The sequence below is a fragment of the Chroicocephalus ridibundus genome, chromosome 2 (assembly GCF_963924245.1).
Source record: "Chroicocephalus ridibundus chromosome 2, bChrRid1.1, whole genome shotgun sequence".
In the NCBI taxonomy this organism is placed as follows: domain Eukaryota; kingdom Metazoa; phylum Chordata; class Aves; order Charadriiformes; family Laridae; genus Chroicocephalus; species Chroicocephalus ridibundus.
In genome coordinates, this window is record NC_086285.1 from 123,323,010 (window position 1) to 123,345,833 (window position 22,824).

Genomic DNA, 22,824 nt, shown 5'->3' on the forward strand with positions numbered 1-22,824 from the left:
TTTTTATTTTTTTTTAATGTTACTTGGATGGTACTATGGCTAACAATTATTAGCCATTGATAGCATTAGTAACCCAAAACTGACTGGAGAGACAATTCAGCAGAGTGAGACCAAAGACTCCACAGCTGTTACAGATCATACGCTACTTACTTCTCCAGATCATTTGGCAGTACTCTGAGTTTTGTTTAATGTAAATATACTTCAGGGATCTAAACCAGGAAAACATGGGATTTCATTTTGTACAGATTTTAGACTATCTCCCTATTGTAATACCTAAACAGCTGTGAGATATCCTCTGCTCAGATACATATCTCTTGAGAGAGTTCTCACAACTCTAAAAAAATTAAAGATCTCATAGAGGATTTCAAATATGTCTTTCCCCCTTCTAGAGCTGCAGTCTCCCTCCAGTAACATTCCCATTGAATTGTCGGCATCTTACTGAAATGTGCAGAAATAAAACTCTATGAGCTTGAGGTTACTAGAATAGTGTTACTATAAATGTAGAAATTCTTTAGCCTGTTAAAGGATGGCTTCTGAAACTTAACTAGCATATAGGTATGTAAATACCCCTAAACAGTTTATGGTCTTTTATATTTCAAGAACATCTATCCCAAATCAGAGAGAATTCTGTTATAGGGGTAATATTTTTTTAAACATGAATGATAGAAGATTGGTCTGTTCATGAATTATTTTAGGTTGTCACAAAAGAATATTCACATTAGATACTAAAATATGCACAGCACAGTGAAAGAGTGGTTTTCATTTTGCAGGAAGTTTAGTTTTACTAAAGAGTTAGGCTTATAATGGTGTCATGAAATACGGTACTTCTAATTATAATGGGCATAGGGAAAAACACAGGAACTTTCTAACACGTATATAAAATTGGGTTTTCACAAATCTTTACCACATTTTCCATGTGGGTTTCCCTAGCTTTTTAAGAGAGTGAAAATATTTTCTGGTTTAGGTTTCAGTTTGAGATCATTCATGTCAACAATGGTGTATGTTCAATAGCGGACATACGTTTTCCCACGCTCCCATTGCTTTAGAATTCTTCTATTATGATTTTGTCTCATGAAGGTTCATAAATCTTTGGTTTTATTAAAGTTCATGTAACTTTTAAATAGTGGAATTCAAAATAACAGCAAAGAGCATTCCATTTTACAGACAGGGAAAAGATACCAAACCACCTTAACAAAGCGGGGAAAAAAGAGCAGCGTGCTAGGGAATTCCGAGAGAGTAACTGTGTCATCAAAAAAAAAGCTGAGAGAGATTAAAGCTGCATATTTGGTTAGTTATTATGGCTCTTTGCAGTCTTCCAAAGGGAAAACTTTGGCCATGCAGAATTAAATCTGAGACTAAATATTTCATGAAGTGGCTTGGAGAGCACACACAAAAATCTACATATACATCAGTTCATTCTAGCTTAGACTGTCGACATCATATTCCTTGTCTTCCAAGTATTAGGAACTATAGGCCTCACTGACAAATAACATCTACATTAAGAATCTCAGAAGCTGAATTTCCAATGAGCTTGCTGGGCTGTCATACACTAACAGTTCCAATATGTAATTCCTATTTATGAAACAATAGCCACTTCATTAAATTCCATGCAATTACGTAAAGAATGGTTTCCACAAAAGAAACTGCTGCTTCTGCTAATGATTATCGAGAGCTGTTAGGGAAATCTGACTGATAGTCAGCTTCAAGGGACGGTTGTCGCAGTGATTTTTATGGTACAAATACAAAGAAATTCTGGACACCGTGATTTTGGCACAAACTTGCCACGTGAACAGAAATGCCCAGGCATTTACAGTGCAGAGGGAGATGTCTGCACAAGGGGAGACCTCCAGGTGAACCAAGATGGCTCTACATGGCTCTACCAAAAGAGGCCAGCATCTTTCCACAACACTGCAGTGTACAGCTAGAATGCATTTATATCTAGCCTGGGTATCTTAAGCATGGCACACAAATGCATGGCTACCCTTTGCAATGCAGGCCTTACAAGAACCAGCTCCAAAGAGAGGGTACATTTACAACAGCACAGTGCAGTCCATGTAAATATAAGACCTTGAGTCCCTCCAGAAATTAACTCTGCTGCACCACGTTGTGGAGAGACTAGTTTGGAATGAGTTAGCTCCGGAAGAGAAAGGAAAAGAGCCATGCTAATGTGGATCTCAATCCCAGATCTGCAGCAGTTCAGGCCTATGCCTTCAAACCACTGCACAGCAAGGTGCAATGTACCTAAAAATACAATCATGGTATGATATAGAAGGTAAAAACGGAATATGAAACTGAAACCGAGGTGAAGGTGTTATGGGAGAAAAACAGCAACAGAAAATTAAAAAAATTATATGTCACCTCCATAAGAAGCTCAGGCCTGTCACCACATTCATACCACCTCTCCTGACCACAAGATAAGCACTGAAGCGTCTAACAGTTTAGAACACAATGCTACACTAATTTTCCTTTTTTTCTGCTCTGCTCTTTATTTTCCCTGTCTTGGAAAGCACCCTCTGCTAATGCCGTTGTCAGGGACCTTCCCAGAATGTCATCACTGGGGGCCAAAGATTTTTATGAAACCCAACAGCAATGACTGCTGCTATGGAATGATTTCCGTTGTTCCTTTAAAACAACTTAAATTTTCAAGGGGGATAAGATCTACAGCCATAGAAGCTCTAATATATAACTTAGAATGCTGTTGTTTGGGGTTTTTTAAGTCTTATGGACGTTTTTTAGCGTGTTGGTTTTTTTTTTTTTTAAATCTCAGAGAACTGTTTTGGCAAGAGATCAATGATTTATATCCACGATGCCTCTTCACCTCAATATCAGGACTAGTGAACCAGTAGATAAAGCTATATGAAGGCGTGAGACGTGTAAATTATTTCACAGTACTTTACCTAATGCGTAAGCACAAAAGGTGGTAAAAGCACTGAAGAGCCACACCCAGGTGGGAACAAGTCCAGGACTGGTACCTGAAATAAATCGGGTAGAGAGTCAGTGCAACAGCGGTTATCATCAAAGAAATCCACCCAGAAACGCATATACATATGAACAAGCTGCCACTGATTAGCCCACCACGTCAAAACAGTTGGTTTTGACTTTAAGTCATCAGCGAGCTCTACCGAAGAAGCAATGAGCAGCCCCGAATGTGTTTATACCGCAAAGGAGAGGAGATAAGGTAGAGGGGTTTCCGGTCCTGAAATGACTCTAGTATTGCACAAAATAATGAGAGCAACTGGGCAAAAATTTTCACAGGTCATGGGAAGACTACCCATCAACAACTTAGTTAATGTCTGTGTAATATCTAAAGGCAAAAAAAAAGCCATTTTCAAGCATGATCATTATTATTAGTGCCAGTGTGGGGTTTGTATAGCATTGGTACTATACTGATCTGAACAGGAAATTTTTGTCCTTATGCTCGGACACAGGATATTAGCACCTTTTTTTTTCCTTGGAAAAAAGGGAAAAGAAAACCAAATTGAGCAGAACTCTGGGTTCTGTTATTGCTCTGCTGATAGCAATAACCCACTGTTGTTGTTGCTCTTTTAAAGAAATCAATCTTTTTTCCAAAGAGCGTTCTATTTAACTAAAAACATAATCCAATAAGGACTACACCAGCACTAAACAACTGTATATGCAAAGCCCTCTCAGGTTCCTGGCACTCGGCAGCCAGCGCAGGCAACACCACCACACAGAGGTGACTCCTTGCTGAGTGGGGAGACGCCAGTACCTAAAGCAGTGCCCTCACCACCCTTCTCCCCCTCCTCTCAATGCCTCATCTTGCCACGCTGAAAGAAAAGATCACAGAATCATGGAATGGTTCGGGTTGGAAGGGACCTTAAAGATTATCTAGTTCCAACCCCCTGCCATGGGCAGGGACACCTCCCACTAAACCAGGCTGCTCAAAGCCCCATCCAATTCCTGACTCCTCACTGCAAATTTTCAAACTGTAGAATGAAAACCAGCTGTCCAGGAAATTAAGCCTTCTATTTCTGATCCTAGGTATGGGATTGATATACGATACTCAAAAGGCCTGTTAGGTTGCACGAACGTTTTCAATCAATTGGGAAATGATGGGCGCTGTTCTCGTGTGAAATCGAGAAGAGGCTTGCAAACTACACATAGTAAGTCTCAACTCTAACAGACTGTAACAGAGTCTTAACTCTAACAGACTTAATCACCATTTCAAATGTCTTCAAGTTCAACATGTATCTACGGGGAATGTGTCAAGATAAAACTATCCCATTAAAAGTTCTGTGCTGGATGCTCTTTTATTACAGAACTTAATAAATATCACCTGCATTGATAAAAAAGAACAAGTGTTTAAAGATGAGGCGAGATAACTACAAAACATGCTGGTCCTGAAAACTTAAATGCTCATAACAGGACTACTTCTGAACTAAAACTGCTAACAAGTATTCCTGCCTCTAGAACTGTTGTGATAAACAATAAACAGCTCGTGCCAAAGGTACCTCCTGAATCAAACTACGGGCATAAGAAAGTAAAGACAAAAAAAACCCCACCCCAAACTTAATTGTTTCAGGAAAAAAAAATGTTAAGTCTTACCAAATTTTCTAATTTAAAGAAAAGCAAAGCTTTTTATATACTAATCACCTGGGAGATGCTTATTATTTACTGTAGGCTCCAACAGCTGGTCTGAGAAGTGCAGAACTGAGCGTGCTCAGGAGCTCAGCTCCAAAAGCTTTTGACTTGGTCTGCCATGAGGAGAAAATATGGACTTGGACTTTGACAGTCATAGCTTCAAGAGACATTTGTTTAAAAACTATTTATTCTTTGTCTAGAAGCAGTCTTGAATGTCAGGGTGTATGGAGTAATGAAAGGGGAATTAACTCATTCAGGCATCAATTTAGGTATTAGGAAAAGTGAAACCAGTGAAAATGTTATGAACATTGGGGTGGGTTTTGGCTGTGTATTTAAATCCTGGAATACACTTTAACTAAAATGAGATATCATCATAGACTTCAAGCTGCAAATTATTTCTTACAGAAATAATTTATTTCTTACAAATATTTTGTTCAGCACATGCTGAAACACCTATTTCGGGATGAAATTAAATAACGTTTTTCAATAAAATGATCTAAATTTATAATGCCATGTGTGAGGTCAGATCCTCCTACGTGCACATGGAGCCTCACTAAGGGAATGAGCAGAAGATTCAAGTATTGGATACCTCCCTGTAACATTCAGAAGTATGACATAAGCAGCTCACTAATTCTGAAAAATTACAACAGGAGGATATTTACCTGAGGCAGTGTAGTCCCAGTCATAAAAAGATATTAGAAAATAATTAACTAAAATCATGACAAATCCAGAGAATGTTAACAGGTTGGGGGCAATCCACAAAGGCACTATCTGTTAAAAAAGAAAGAGAAAAAACACTAAGAAAAATTATATTTCAAATTTAAGTCCCATTTTAATTAATTATTTTATATTTTTTGTCAGGAAAGGAGAATTCTGTATATAACATCAGCAATGTTCAGATTTGTGCATATTTAACCATTTTCAAATTAAAATACAGTTTTCATTTCTGAAATCTATTTTCCAATGTAATCTTTTTGCCTGATCTTTGTGCAGGAAAAATGTCATTTAAAAATCTTGTATTCCCTGTGTTACACATTATCCTTATTTTCCCAGCCACCAAGGAAAGCTTCTCATGATTGTGTGTATCACAACTGAAAGAGGACTGCAGCACCCCGGTGTGGTAATTCAGCATCCACGTGGCAGCTCTTTTTTAAGTAGTCCATTCCCATGCTATAACAAGGAAATTTCCTCTTCTGAAATAGGTCCATAATTTCCAACTGAAAACATCAACAAAATCAGACACTGAGTCCATTAAGCTTTTAGATTCAGAAGATCTCCCTGTTACAAGCAGCTCCCTACTCCTCTAGAGAGTAACTTTCTGCAGGTCTCCCTCTCCAGTCATAAATTATCAAAACTCTGCCCAAGTAACACAGTTTCTCCAGAATATTTTCAGAAATAGCATACACAGCTTTCTACATGATTTTTAGACAGAATATATTTTCAGGAGTACTAAATATCAACCACTACCATCACTCAAACACAGTATCAATATTTTCAAAATTTAAAAAATATTGGAGGCTTAGAATCAAATTCTTTGGAGTGTGTAAGGACTGAAAACGTACATAAAGTACTTCAATGCTATACAGTATTGCAAAACAATATTAAAGAAAAAGAATTTAAACAAATTCTGTTACTAATAATAGTTTTGAAATCAAATGTTTTGGGTTTTTTTTTTTGGACTAGCTAGATGGACAGACAGATGAATACATACCAATTTATATACATCCTTACATTTCCTCTATCCTATTACTACATGAAAAAATTTGCATATAAAATTTGAATGCTTGGACCCATTGATCATCCTGACTAGATCCTCTTTTTCTACTATAGAACAACTAATATTCAGGAGAAACTGTGCAACTGATTTTGTACAGTGTACACTGTAAACTTTCAAAAATCAGATGAAAATTGCTGAATATTTTTCAGCTGTAATTCTTAGATGTTTTATTTAATAACCTTGGGAAAAATATTAAATCTGATAATTGCTCTCCTTATGACCAGGATTTTATCACTAACATTAGAACACTGTATGCCAGCTCTTATCGTGTTTAAAACAGATCATGGAGTTCATACAGCTACAATAAAAAAAATAAACTATTTTTTTTAGTATCTATCATTCTGAGTCTTCAAAAGCCCAATTCCAAATCCCTAAGAACAAGTGACAGCAAATGTTCCCTGCAGCTCCTTTAGGAGAACACCTGTGGAGGAACCCTTCACTGCACGGTCCCCTCTTGCTGAACTGACGGCGCGCTCAGCATGCTGTGACAGCGTGACATCTCCTAATTTTGCAACCTGGGGATGCAGATGTAAGATGGAGGCCTGGTATGAATCACCTGCTGTGGAATTTGTTTGATGTCTATGACCTTACATGAAACAAGAAGGACAGACGCTGGAGAAATTCTAGATTGGTCTCTCTTAATCCAAAACATAGACGAAAACAGTGCGTTAAGACAACCTGTAGATTAATTGTTTACATGGATATACAGGTGCCATCCAACATATTGTTTTAAAACAATATTATTTTAATTTAAATAAAATTTAAAACAAATTTCTCCCATATGATAATTGTTGACTATTAAATAAAGTGGGGCATCATAAACATCTGCTTTCTAATTAGGTTCATCATTCTCAATAGTCACAATGTCATTATTAAGTTATTACAGGAAATAACTTATGCTTATACCGTGCAAAAATGAGGACACATTTTAACTCACTTTCTTGCTAACGTGTTTCAAGAAGGAAACCATCGAAGCACGTTGCTATACTGGCAATCCCTTTGGCTAGCAGACACACCACGAAAAACAGTTACAGGAGACCGATCCTCAGGAAAACAGCCTCTGCTGCCGTTTAAACCCCTAAGCATGCTCTTTTGATCCTTACCGAACCTAATCTGTCTAGGTATTTGGAAAGTATTCCAGTTGCAAAATCCCTTTTGTTATATTTAAAGCCCCTTATTCTTTTAGTTGGCATTACACTATCATCACCCTATTTCACAATTCAAAAAGTACAGAGTGTTAAAGGTTAACTTCTTTCACATGCTGGAAAAATGCAGCCTGAATTTACTAGTACCCTATAGAAGGATACGTTGCATTCTTTATTATCTAGTTAGCAGAGAGTACAAGTCTAATGCATCAACCTGCTACGTGATTCATACAACTGGAGGTGCCACCGGGCAGAATCACGTCTGCTCTCTGGCAAAACCATTGTATGCTTGGACCTTTAAAAAAAACTTTTTTAATTCCACAAAATCCTGATTTCTGTTTTAACGGGTCTACAGCCATTCAGGCTAAAAGCCTTAATACAAACAGCCAATGTCTATTTGGATAATAAATGGTAAAGTACACGTATTTATATAAAGCTCTGTTCAAACTTGAAATATTCCTTAACTAAGTCACTTGAGACCACTAAAATTCTACTCGTGTCCAATTCTAGTGATAAAATCAAAGTTCATAACGGCAACTGGGGGGGTTTAATTGACTTCAATGGGGCTGGCATACACCTGTGTATCCCAGTGGGATTTCCTCCTTTTCCTCTCATTGTCCTGCGCAAATGCGATTTCTCATGAATATGAATAGAGGAGGGATATTCAGTTCATGTCGTAGCTAAGTAATACTGTCCGTTATTTGTCAGAGAGCACGTGATTGTGCTTTACTATAAAATACAAATCTTAATTATAGGGAAAAGGACCAAGCATTGAATTAATTATTTACTTAAGAAGATATATGTACATTTGCATAATAAGAATAGCTTTAAATAAGATGGCGAGAAAATTAGTTGTTACTCTATAGTTTCATATAGGTCTTACTATAATTTCATGCAACATGGAAAAGCTGCCACGTACAGGAGTACCTCGGAGTACTTCAAGCCCGTTATAGAATCCAGGCACAAAACATTACCCTTCTGTTTTATCACCAGCTTCAACAGGTTTCTGAAGCACATACATCCAAAAATCACACACAAACTGATACAGGCACGTGATACATACAGTGCATAAGAAAGACATCCTTGGAAGAGGAAAGAGAGGAAGGTAATCCTCAGGATTCCCAGGTGAATTTCTAACCTAAATGCACAAATTCTTTGCTTTCCTGATGTCCCCATCACAGGTAAATAAACTGGATTATGATAATATATTTTCAGTTCATACGTATGTCAACATCCCAGCTCATAAATTCACACATATTCTCTAATGTCTGGCTCTCCTTAATTTCTCAAAACATAAGAAACACATCTCACAATGAATTCTGTGTTATGGAATACAGAGAAACTTGCGCTGCCATTAGGGTTAAATTGACATATGAAAAGCCAGACCTAAATCCCAAACCTCTGTTCTCATAGGGTTTTTCATTTGCTTGGCTCTGGGAAATTTAATGTGTTTTGTTGGTTTTTTTTTTTTTAAAGTCCTCTAGAATCTGTTAAAAATAGTCCATGTGGAATGCTTATTTTCACCAGATTAGAAATGAAAAGATTATTGATTCATATCTGTCTGCCATCTTATGTAAATTGATGTATTAGGATGTCTGAACTGAGAGAAATTACTTCTCCCAGTCATCAAGAAGCCCAACTTTGAATGAAAGGGTTAGATGCAATATTTCTTCTTAAAAAATTACCCTAGCTTTACAATATCTCACTTTTGCAATGCATTGTTCTATTTAAATAGAAATAAGATGATATACTGTAAAATGTAAATTCAATATTATATGCTAGGTCACTGAATTTTATATTCCAGATCACACTCATATCCTAGTTATAATGCATACAACAGGTTCAAGCTACAAAAAAATCAATTATGAGTAAATGCATTCAAGGCTTCTCCTTCTAAAAATAAGATTTGATCCCATTTATTATGATACCACTATTTTACTTACAATTCAAGAGGGGAAAAAAAAAGTATTTTTTGGTAAAGAGATGAGCAGAATTTTCTTGGACTGAGCCTGGGACAACAGTTACTGCCACATCTGGATTCAGGACCCAGCCAGGAACACAACCATCCTAGCAACCCCAGTTTCTACTAATATTTTACAAACAGTTGAATTTTGGCCAATAAGTTTGGCGCTCCCTCAGTTCTCAGTTTTACCTCTAAGAGCGACCAAGAGGACTCTACTGCAATCGCCATTGCATACACATTGCTTTCCCCTCTGCAGCTGTGCATTCCCAGCTCCTCCGCAGGACTCTGACTCTACCTGGCAGTTATCTTTTAACGTCAGAATGACCACTACAAAAGCTGAGAGCAATATAATTTCCCTTTAATTCCTTGTGATGCATCACTGAGAATTATGCTGTAACAGCCTTGCACCAGAAGGCAAACCAGAACATTCATTGCTCTATCTTCAAGGCTCACGCTGAACAAAATGCCGAAGTACAGACAGCACCAGCTCTGGTCTTTGGTTCTGTACTCAGATCTCCCAGTTTTTGGAAGAAGTTTTCAGTCCTGTGCTCTGGTTTGGGTTCTCCTCCAGCAAGAAGCGAACAAAATCATGCTCAGCTAAAATTTAAGGAGGTTCAAAAAAAATCATTAATTTAAAAAATCATTAGAAAAAAAAATTAGAACTTGTCTCCAAAGGAAGTTTTTTGCTGATAATTCTCTCCCTTCACTGATGGCAGATGAATACCCATGGATCTCCTAAACCAAAGTGCAAGTGCACAGTAAAGCCTCTGCTCCTCTTCCGCTCGGGACTCCAGAGTGCTGGGGGGATTTTTCTGCCTCCTTGCTTTCCTCGATATTATGATGGGAACAGGAGCAGTCTCCCTGAACTGAACTACTGACTTCAGTTTCCCATCTTTGAATTGCTTTTGTTTCCTACCTTGCTCGGGTTGTTTTTTAATTCCAAAGTCAGATCTAGTTGAAGATGTGCCTGCTTATTGCAGGGGGGCTGGACCAGATGACCTTTAAGGGCCCCTTCCAACCCAACACATTCTATGGTTCTACGATAAACACTTTAATGAAGTTACATTGAGGTTATGAATGAGAGATTATGATTTTCCTGCAATATCAAGCAATACCTGAATTACAGAACCCAAAGATGGCAGATCCAATAGCACTCTGACCACATTCATCCTCTTTTGTTTGCATAAAGGTCTGTTTTCCAATCTGCTCCAATCTAAAGATTTCCATTTAAGAGGCAGATGCAGAAATCATTGCTTCCTTGGACATCAATACAGTTCATAATTATTTGAGGTACAGCCCTTTTTTTTTGCCGACAAGAGCAAAACTAATTGTGAGCAGTTTTATTTTTAAGAACTGCAGATCATAATGCATTCAAGAGATGCCATCTTCCAATCGTTATGGTGATCATGGCAACCGCTCTCATTTTCAGCTTCTTAGAGAAACGCCTTGCTCCCTGGAGCAAGTACCCTTGGGAGAAAGAGAGACAGCACTTGCATAAAATCATGTGCACAGCACAGAGATAAAGCCGTGCTGTTGTTAGGCGGCATATGCTGCACAAAAATAATTTGTACTAAGTAAACCCTTCAGTGTCTGCAAAGCTGTTTAATGAAAGATGTAATAATGAAAGATGTAAAAATGAAACAGATGCCTTTCGTACAGAGATCAGGAAAAAACCCACCCTTATTTTTCTAACAAAAACCCCACTCAAAATCCAGCCATACTCATCTTAAATATAGCTATATATCCTGTAACATTTGATTTCTTTTCTACACATGTCTTCATTTCAGATTTATTAATCAAATTAGATTGCATTTAGAACAAATCCTTCCATTATCATGTAAGATTAAATAAAACTCTTACCTTAATAATTTTGTTCCAGATGGGCTGCATAATATACACAGATAAAGGATTTGTATCCACAGCACTGTACTGTGAAGAAAGAAGCAAACATGTTAAACAAAGCACTGAACAATGCGTATTTTTCCACCACTGTATATCCTTCAGCATCTAAAAACAATCACTCTTGAGTGTGGCTGGTGTAAATTTATTTTATTCTGATGACCATTCATACAGTTTTAATTCAATTTAAAAGCACTGGCCTGGTTTCCAATTACCTTGTTAACAACGCTGTGTACTAACACCAAGGTTTTAAGCTGGTGAAATGGCAAACAGTTCTGTAGTCCCATTTTACTTTTAAATTCTTATTCATTTTACAAATTATCCTATAAGATTCCACATTTCTACTGTATGTTTGATTTAATACTTTTATTTGCACTACCAGTAATCCATAGTCTGAGCAGCATTCATTGCTAATATGTAGCACCGATAGTGCATATGGAATATGGTCATAGGTGCAATATTATCTCGCAGAGATACACAGCTTTTTACATAGTATAACAGTTGCATTTGCACTATGCTAATTCATGTAAGGCGATGTTACTACAAAAATAAGTTCTAAAATAGCACAGTTCATTACCACAACAAAGTTTCCCTATATTGTAAAAATATTATACATGTTTCATAAATTTCAACAAGTACACATCTGTATCTTTGGCAAACAAAATATTCCAGAAATCTGAGCCTACCCCGGATTGCTGTTGTCTACCCTTTCTCCTCAGAGGCCAGTATCAAGTTTTATCCTGCCTTGAGGCTGCAGAACACAGAACAATCTGCAGAAGAACGACCTTAACTGATAAAGCCACTCACAGCCACGTTCTTGAGCCCCAACGGGTCCACGGTGGAAGCAGTCAGGCATCATTGGGGTGGTACACATAATTCTTTAAGAAATTCTTGGACTTTGAAAGTGCACATATGGTTTCTGTTGTTAGCATGATGCATATGACTCACATAAAGATTCAGCTATATCTATATACAGCATTATCCAAACATCATGTGCGGATAATGAGAATAAGATAGGGATGCGTTAGACTACAATTTGTCCAAGCTGTCCACAGGCAGAAGAGCCAATGACAGAGAGGCTTTCATTTCACCTAACTTCAGCTAACAGCTAATTGTTCGCTCTATAGTTAATTTATCGACCTCCCTTTGCCAGCTACCCTTTGGACAAGACTGCACTCTGGAAGTACCTGTTTCAAGTCATTAATTAACAAAAGAGCTTAGACACTTGTCTTAAACTTAGGTATCTTTTAGGTGACTGAAGTCTGGCAAGATTAATCGCAGCTTCAGTATCCCCGTTCTCCAAGCTTTTACACCCGCACTTAACGGGCACACACCTGAGCTAAGAGCTTTCAGTGGACAAGTGCAAGCGGGACAAAAGATGAACGCAGCACGCCCCAGCCTTCGAATGCACAGCCTATAACCCTTCATCTAATCTGTCTGAGGATATCGGGCTAGGGAGCGCTTAAGAACTCTTCCACACATTTCCTTTTTCTATCTGCATACAAAGGATATGCTTTAATTACTTTCCGGACAAAACAAAACATTTGCTTAGTTATTTTGTTATTTGTGGTTGAGTTTTAATCACAGACAATAAATGTAGCATACTTGTAAAATTATTATAACACAGCTACATGTTGTGAATACTTATTGGCAACTATCCAAGAAATCACCTAACAGCTACTGGGCAGACTAACTTTCCATAATAGTATGGAATAAAATAGGAATAAAAAGTACAGTTTAGTGAAGTGGACATCACTGATTTTTTTTTCTAAAAATATTGGAAATGTCACTTAAGTGTATAATTTTTCTCTGCTTTTGATACCTATATTATTTAAAACATGAAACAATCCTGTCACCAACAGCTTCTCTGACAGAATATACATTGCAATTCTTAAAAACATTAGCTCAGAAAAAATGAATTTGCAGGTAAAACAAAAGTTTTCACTGTTCTGTATGTATCTGCAGCTCCAGATGCTGTATTTGATACTGCATCTTTCAAACATTGATTATTACAACTGATTGATCTTTTGATGCTTGCATGCAAATTAACCCTGTTTGAACTGTCTGTGGGCTTTGCTTATATTTATGCCAAAAATAACAATAATACCAAGCCATACAATACTTATGCCAATAGAACAGTCAGGTAGTACTTAATTCACATGAGAACTGTGGAAATCCACTGAAAATTAAGAAAATTCAAAGTATCCATTAGCACTATTCAGGTTCCAGGTAATCAAGATTCTGCCCAACATTTCTCTGTAGCTATTGCCCATTTCCTTACCTCAGCTGGTATTCATAGACTATGTGAGGTGGTAATTTGCTGACCAGCAAATCCATACCTGGATAAAAACGCACAAAAGTCAAAATATGGGATCTTTGCTCCTGCTTTGGCTATCTCATTCTCCCTTCCACCCCAAGCCTTCAAAGTCAGAAAAAAAAAAGCACAAAATGCTCGTTAAATAACAACAGTAAAATGAGGCTTTCTACCCAAAGTACTCACTAGCTGTCCAGAACTATCACTTGCTCCCAGGAGAAAAAAAGGAAAAACAATCTCATTTCTTTAAAATTATTTTTTTACATAGAAAATAAGAGAGATTATATAGGAATTTAAAAAATTATATATAAGAGAATATAAGAGATATAAGAAGTGTAAGAGTTTATGTAGTTTTCCAGCATATCGTATCTTTGTATCACAGACATGAACATAAGACACAGTCAGCTTTTTGTTCGCTTGACTGTTTCCAAAGTCAAGCACCAAAAATCAAAACAGTCCTTATATTAAAAAAAAAAGTAAATTACAGCCAGCTTCTGTCACCTAAAGATATTTCAAGAAACGTCATTCTGCTCATTCCTATGTCTATGGCTGAACCATGGTCCTCTAGGCGGGGAAGGAACATACAGCAGATGTGCAGAAGAATGGAAATGTGCTCTTCCCTCGTCAGTGATCTGTTTTAGCCAGACCAAAGGAAACACCCATGGAAAAAGCATTCTGCTAGTTTTTTGTCATGGCAAAAATAAAACTTGAAAAACAAAGTCTGCTATACCGTTTAACACTCTGCTTTGCTCTGCTCCCAAGAAGCTACTAACCTCAAGGCCATGAAATCCTCAGGAGTTTAATGTGCACGGCTGCTCAGAAAAGCAAATTACTAAGTAACACGAACATGAATGCGAGAGCGCACCGAACCTGATGTAAAAAAAGTACTGCCATTTGCTATTGCTTAATTCTGTCCTTTTCAGGGCACTTACATCAAAAGACAGAAGTGGAGGATAAACCTGTTGGAGGTTTTTAAGCACAAGGCTGATACAAGTGCTTAGCACTCCCCAGCAAACACTTTCTGCCCTAGTGTCCTGGTCTGAGGTAAAACAGAACCGATTTTCTGTTCAGTAATTTCACTTTTCAGCTAAACCTCTTCCAACTAACTGAACTGTCTGAAATTAACGGCATGTTTTTAAGACCGTAGCCTGCTTCCAGAGCGATAAGACCTGATTGTTTATAATTGATGCCAAAGAATGGTATGCAGAGAGGCTCGCTCTTATACTTGTTGCTCTAACAACCAAGGTCAGCTAACTTTGTTATTTGCCCCATTGAGAATCGGAAGCAGAAAAGCATAGAGAGGTCACACCTGCGGGGAGGAGCGGACAGGACAGGTGACCCAAAACTGACCAACAGGGTATTCCATCCCAGCTGCCCCATGCTCAGTATAAAAGCTGAGGGATCAAAGCTCATCCCTCTTTCTGCAATGGCCAGCATCCAAGGAGAACTCTATCTGTTTGTCTGCCTTTGATCCCAATCCATGCCTTCCTGAATCCAGATCCTGAATCCAGCTCCCGTCCATTGCTGAGTCCCATATGGGAATTTTTTGATACCTGTTGGTCATGCAATCATCATCCTGGGAGCTTGATACAGTTAGAAACTGTACAACTAGAAATACATACATATATATATGTACAATTAGAAATATATACTGTATACAACTAGAAAAGGGATCTTGATTGTCATACAAAGAAGAAGGGCTTGGACTAATCAGAAAGCTTCTGTTAATTATTTTTAAAAGACATTGTAACAGTTGGGAGGGAACAGCAGTAGTCAGGGAATAGGAAAAATGGCATCAATCTCCATCTTACCCCCAAGTTCAAAAATACTTCTGCTGTTCTTTTTTAAATGGCTGATATCTCCTTGAAAGCCATCTGCTTTCCCTCCCTGCATTAATAATGGCTTCTAGCAAAGCTAAAAATGTGAATAGAGACAGCAGACACACGTGCACACATACATGTTGACTCGGGTGGCGGACGTAAAATCTACTTTTACTCTGTGTTTCTGCATCTTAATCTCCATCCAGGGGATCCGACGCAGCGTCTGTATGGTCAGCTGTGTCAGAGGGAAGAGGAAAGATGAGAGGATTAAGGTGAAGGGGAAAAAAAGGTATAAACACTAAGAAAAGTAAGAGTAAGGAAAGAAAAAGTAATTGAGGAAAAACAAAGGAAAGAAAAATGCGCCAAAGCAAAGTTTTGGCTACACAGAAGACAGACGACTGTTCTGGAGTGTCAGAGCAGAGCCAACCCACCCATGGGTCAAAAGCACTCGCAGTGACCAAGGTCTGCACTGCTAAATACAAGATGAATGGTACTATTGCTTTCCTGTATTTAAATTATCTTATTCCAGGTAGCACTGTACTGTGCCATACAGCCATATGCATTCAGAGATATGCAGTAAAACTGTTTTGAATTGTTTAGACTCAAATTGTTGGCATCAAAATGACTCTGTAGGTTTTAATTTCATATTAGTACCAACACATTTGCAACACTTCACATTCCTGCCCAGAAATCAGCCAATTTTAATTTTTCATTAACTTCATGAATCAGCACGGGATTTGTCATCTCCATTGTATACTCTGGAAGACTGAGGCACAGATGGGCTGTGATTCACCCTAAGAGTATATAGCAAAGGATACAGCCACAATATTGTTAGAGGTATCATATTTATATACATAATTTAAGTATAAGCATTACCAGTTTATTCAAATAAAGTCTACCCATATTAGCTTAACTTTATACTTCAGTTCACTTTTACAAAAGGAGATAAAAGAAGTCTATTAAAAATGTAAAGGCTGAAAAGTTTCTTTCCCAGACAAATTAATGTTTAAAACGGCTATATATCAGACAGTAATCATGGTTTAGCTTGCAGCATATTGAATATATGGTTCTGTGATCCCTCGAATATTTCTTAAGAAGTTAGATGCCTGTTATGGAAGAATACACTAGCAGTTCCCACATGGAAAACATGAGAACTGTCTAACGATGACATAAGGACTTGGATGAAGAACATAAATATTGTCATACCTGCCCTTTTCCTGCAAGCAAACTCAGCCAGGTCAGGCACAGGTACGGAAGAGCCACAGCTGTACCTATGTGCTGATGTTCTAACGACTCAATGGTCCCACAGGCTTGGGGAACCAACCTCCTCTTAAGTCATGTGTTCATTGTATTTGTGTTACCCATGCGAAAAAAATCTCTATCTATTGGTGAGCAATACCTGACAAAAGAGCAAACGATCAAAGAGGGTAAAAACACGTAAAGAAGTTACTACAAAATAACCAAGTGTTTGCCTCGCAATGCAACACACCAGATGTACCTGTGCATGTCATTACCTCATGATGAGTATTTGATGGATTGAGGTAACCTCTACCTAAATGTAAAAGGATAAGGTATTTTCTGTGGGGGAAGCACCAAAATGAGAGCAGCTGAAATGCAGTAGGTTTCCCCACGTCTTATTCCACATAAATTATCCCTCTAAAACTGGTTCAGAGTGTTATCAAACTTTTAAAGTGCTATCAAAGTTTTAAATGGCCTTTGAACCCGTAGTCATTTACATCTGTTCAAAATGAATGAAACAAATAATTTTCTCCTCCTCCTAAATTAACTTGTCATGAAGATAACTGAAGACGGCCTAAACCAGCTGAGAATCAATACATCAAATTAAAAATAGGCAAAATTATGGTCTTTAAACAAGTGATCTATTGAAAATAATAATTCTGCAGAATGGTTTTCCACAATATTTGCATGATGGCATATTTCCACAATGCCACCTGGACATCTACTGTTCGCTTCTCCAGCACATATAAATGTGAGCTTGTCATCATTTGGCCTATACATATACATGGCGACCTACATCTCAGATGGAAAATTTTGAAGGATCTGCTGATGGAAGAGGTTTGAAAAACTGATGTTCCACAGCGTATATTAGAAATAAACTAAAAAAGATTTAAGCAAGTGATGAGGTTTTACTGTCTACCATGTATGACCCAGCCATCCCTCCCAGGGCCAGTAAAGAGTTGGCATCCCCTTCCTCGGGCATCCATGGGTAGACGCTGCTGAGGGGAGCAGCTGGGTCCCAACCCTGGTGTCTGGGAGCTTTCGGCCTCTGCCGGTGGGACAGGACAAGTTGCCAGGCCCTGCGCTGCCGCCCCAGGGCCACCTCTGCCCCAGCCATCATCACACCCTGACAGCTATCAATACCTTCCTATGGCCTCTTTTATCACATCTCCTCTTTGATTATGCAGTTTCACAGTACCTGTGTTTTGTAACTGGTAGAAAAGGGAATAGGAGGAATGATGATGGATCAGGACAGGAATATTCTCCTTTGGATTAGACAACGGTTTTTTGCGGTTTTGAAGGCTGCAAAATGACCCTCCCAATCCAGGGTGTGAAACAGTCGCTACTTCAGAAAGCTTGGTAGGAACTCTCCCTTCTGGGCAAGTTATTTCACACTTAGGCAACAGGAACTTTGCCTCTGGGGTATCTTACACTTCTGGAACTCTACAAAAATTAAAGAAAATACTGAAACAGCGATACATCTGGTAACAATTTTCCATCCACCTTTCAGATTCCTAGAATACATTTAACACGTGGTTTTCAATTCTACTTTATATATGTTTTTACAGGTTTGTAGATGTTATGGAACACAGTCTTGGGTTTTAACAAAAGCTTCACAAAGGGAAAGAAGAGAAGTGCACTATAAGACAACAATATACAACAATATATATAATATTGTGGTTGCCAAATGAATACCAATTGTTCGGCAGTTTAAAAGTGCTGATGTATTCCAAAACACAATCATGCTATTTCTAATAATAAAATTACTTCAGGTTGTATCATCATTTAGTTAATTATTCATAAATAATGGCTTGGATTTTGGATTTCCTATTGCTTAAATAGTTTGGACTACTCTGCCTTTTCCCCGCATCCTTATATCTATATTTTGATTACATCATGGATACCTAAGTCCAGGAGTTATAAGCCTCTAAGAGATCTAGGGCTGAAAAGTATAACATATGAATAGAAACTGAAGAACAGGGTTTGTAATTTAGCCTGGAAAAGAGTAGGTAGTGGTGGGCATGTAATTGCATCCTCAGATGCAAATGCTTGTCTCTTTGGGGTTCTGAGGTTGTGGACTCTATCAACTGATGCTTGCGCTGCCTGTGCCAGGGCTGGAGGTGGCTGCACTGTGAGGGAAGAGGCTGCTCAAGCTGGGCTCCTGAGCAGTTATCTCCTCCCTAACTTTGTCCCCTTCAGTTCCATTAGCCTGTGCATACCTATGGCTAGGAAATATGGTTAAATTTTCCTTCCATCTTAAACTACTCCTAGAAAATACTCAAAGCCTGGTATGATGGTTTGGACAACTCAACAATTCTTGATGGTATTACTAAGTTGCTAGGAAGTGGTTATTACATAAATTGCTGTCCTGTTGGTGCTTCTTTGTAGACATAAACTCATCATTCAGACCTCCTCATTTTCGGGAATCCTGAATGCATTGGGCCACATACCACATCCTGTCACTTAATAGAGGTATGTATGAACCCGTGTCGATAAGGTCATGGGGCAGGTGTAGTTGTGCGTTGGGACAGGCTGCTCTTAGGGAGTCATGCCTGCTAGTGGCACATCTCCTTGCCTGCAGAGAAGTGCCATTGCCTCAAGATCACAGAATTGTGGGTTAGGATCACAGGATTATTCAGGACCTCAGCAGGCCTCTAGTCCTGCTTCCTTCTCTAAGTAGGCTCAGCCATGAGCTCAGACCAGGTGCTTGGTGCTTTATCCAGTTGGGTCCTGAAAAGCTCCAAGGATGGTGACTGCACAATGCCCCTGGGCAGCTTGTGGCACTGCCTTACTGTGTTCCTGGGGAAAATTTTCTCCTTACATCCAGCATGAAGATGTCTTGTGCCCGTTCTCTTGTCTTCCCACCATGCACTGTCATAAGAAGCCTGGCTCCATCTTCTCAAGGACTTCCCCATAGGTACTGGGGGGCTGCTGCTAGGTGCCCCTGAAGCAGTCTCATCCCCAGGCAAAACAGGCCCCATTCCCTCAGGCTCCCCTCACAGGACAAGTGCTCCAGCCCCAACTACCCTGGTGGCCTCCACTGAACTTGCTCCAGTATGTTGATGTCTTTCTTGTATTGGGGACCCAAAACTGGACACGGCATTCTAGATGTGGGCATAATTACTTCCCCCTTACTTAATAGGCTGTGCTACTGTTAATACAACCTAGGATATTGTTGACCTTCTTTGCTGCCAGGGCACGCCAAGGGCTGGTGTTCAGCCTTCTGTCTACCACAATCCCATTTGCCAGGAGTAAAGGGCTGATGGATCACAGATCTGCTGACTAGCTATGCTTGAACTGTGGGATCTACGAGAGACATCAGAGCCACACCACAACTGAGAAGCATATTTCGGGGCAAGTAGTCATAATAATATGCTGCCCCCAACAGTGAGGTTCTTGCTCGCTACATGATACTAGATAGATCTGGTTCTTTACTCACAGGACTGTAAGCACGCAGACCAAGAAGAGGTGAAGAGGGGATAACATTGGAAGTCAGCAACCATTTTTCAATCGACAGTAGTTATATTAAGTATGCTGCTTAATTTGTCTTCAGGAAAAGGCTTCGTTTAGTGGGACACTTTCAAACACTTAACAACAAAGCCAAAATGATGGAAAAGAACACAGAGGTAGAACAAAATATTGAGAAAGGGACAACAGAAGGCAGATGCACATTTGTTGCCGTAAAGGGGCAAAGGCAGAGGCTGGCCCAGACTGGCAAAAGTAAAAATCCTGCTAAAAACCAAAAATTGCAGACTCTCAAGGAACTGCACAAAAAGATCCTTGACCATCCCTATTCAAAGAAGCTCTAACACGGCGAGGAAGTTGATTTCTGTGTATTTTTTTTGTGTAGACTGGTCTTATACAGTTGGTAAAGGAAACGACAGCAGGATTCTGTGCTACATTTATTTGTGTGCATGTACGAACATGTGTGTTTTCGGAGGTGCCAGCAGCCCTTTAAAGATCAAAGAGTAGACTGGATTCCCACGCAGCTGAAGCTGTCTGTACCTAAATCTCTGGGGAACCCAAAGAAACTGCTCTAGGCCCAAACAGGCAGACAGATTAAAAGTGGAGTGCAGTTTTTATGAGGGATGCTAAACAGGGCTTCTGTACCACATACACTAAACACTTGTGTTATCTAGTATCCTGATGCACGAGAGAGGAGATATTTCACAGAAAGATGCAAAAACCCAGTTCCTCCCTCTACAAAACAATGCTTATAAGAATGGTTCCCCTAGATTTATAACAAATAAGCCATATCCAAATCACAGCTACATCTTTGCAATTAGCCTTCTATTAAAACACAGATGAATACACAAAAATAAATACATATGAATACATAAATGTGTATATATGCATATCCTACACATAAAAATCCAACAGAATTTCAGAACAGTAACATCTCTTGATAAAGCAATAAAATGAAATTATGTAGTTGGTGTTTGCACTTTTATGAGACTCAACAAGGCATACAACTCTTTATATCCAGTGTATTTGTCCCAAAAGTGATCTAATGAACCTTTTTTAAATTCATGGGTATAATGTGTCACTCAAAACCATGTACAATTACACCATCATTGGGAAAAAAGTCCTGCGGCAAGTAATATCAAATGCAACATCTCTGTGATGTGATTTCACTATGTTGTTGGCTCATTAGCATTAGCATATGATATGTGGAAGGAAAGTAATGCCTACAGAGCTCTTGAAATCCTACATTATGTCAGCTACCATTACAACAGGATGAGGAATAAGAAATGGTGTGCACATGAAGACAGTCTTTCAGAATTGTGTAATTCAGTTGGCCCACAACTCTTCTGCACATGAATACAGTAACAGAAAATGTAGGGGTAATGAGTGATTTGTTTTATTTCACATATTATTCAACAACTTTTAATTACAACCCCAGTCTTCCGATCCATCAAAGTAATACGAAGAAGACCACAAGGTTTTATTTGTAGAAGAGTGGGCTGTTGATTGACTGGTTTTATGAAAGGTAGAAAATGTTAGTCTTCACTGCCTCAGATATTCGAGGGCTTTATTAAACTGAGGTGGTTGTAAAAAAACTAACTACAGCAGATAAAACTGGTGATAAAAATTAGGAAAAAAACCCCTTAAAATACCATCTGCAAAACCACTATCTAATAAACATGTAATGTATGTACTCAACACATATAAAATTGTCCACGTGCAATCATGAACAGTATTAACTGTCTCCTAAAAAGTTCCAGAAAAATATGCAAATGAAAGTCTCATGTCCTAAATTTTCAAAATCATGAAAATCCTTGTGCTACTGGAGTTGAAAGCAAAACTGGTCAATAATGTGAGCAGAACCCATTATGTTTCTAAGTCTCACAGTTACACAGGTAGCCTTAGAAATGCCTAAAGACTTAACCGAAATCCAGCCTTGTATCTGTACCGATTCTGAACTTCCAGAAAGTAATTCGCTAGATCATATTCAACACGCTTTGCTCTTTTGGTATAAGTCAGTATGAGAGAAAAAATCCAGCCTTGCAATGTGATCATCATACGTCTGATCTTGTTTCTCGAACCTACCAAAATGAGGGCTGGGATGTAACTTGAGAGGTCTTCTAGTCCAGCGCGTTCACCTAATGCAGGGTCACGTTTAGTAGACGTTCAGGAAGCAGATCAAGTTACCATGAGGTAATTGCTTGTGATAAATGACCATGTCAGCAGGTTAAAATAGAACACATTATCCAAAACTTTGCTAAAAAAGGTATGAGCACCTGCTTATTAACACTCAGTACTAGACTGTAGATCATCCCTCGGAAAAATCGAACCATTTCTTAAGACTGATAAAACGATTGCACAATCCCCCTTAGTACCTGTTCTGGCACTTAAATACCCTTATCAACACAAGACTGACACAGCATCTGCCTTCAATTCCTCTTTGCGCAGCCAAAACTTACGTATTGTCTTTCTTTAAAAGGGCATGCTTGAAGAATAACTGGCTGTTAGGCTCTTACTCCCACAGTACTCAGACTGTTTCTCATCTTTTCTAAGTCACTTAATATTCCTAATGCCATTCTGTGGATTGTAAACTGTATGCC

The 22,824-nt window shown here is 38.6% G+C and overlaps 1 protein-coding gene across 4 annotated transcripts in view; it reads right to left on the minus strand.

Annotated features, from left to right (window-relative positions):
- The window catches only part of LOC134511963 (ethanolaminephosphotransferase 1-like), a 68,111-nt gene that overhangs the window by 32,131 nt on the left and 13,156 nt on the right, over window positions 1-22,824 (minus strand). For 3 of the 4 annotated variants that reach the window (XR_010070013.1, XR_010070014.1, XM_063326828.1), the window contains exons 3-5: window positions 11,348-11,416; window positions 5,265-5,373; window positions 2,898-2,972 (exon numbers count right to left, since the gene is read on the minus strand). Coding sequence is in view for 2 of the 4 variants with exons in the window: in XM_063326828.1 (XP_063182898.1) it covers window positions 2,898-2,972; window positions 5,265-5,373; window positions 11,348-11,416 (253 nt within the window). In the remaining 2 variants the exon portion in view is untranslated. Of the gene's footprint in view, window positions 1-2,897; window positions 2,973-5,264; window positions 5,374-11,347; window positions 11,417-13,667; window positions 13,726-15,657; window positions 15,717-22,824 lie in introns of those variants that run through there. The other variant, XM_063326829.1, reaches the window with a different exon arrangement.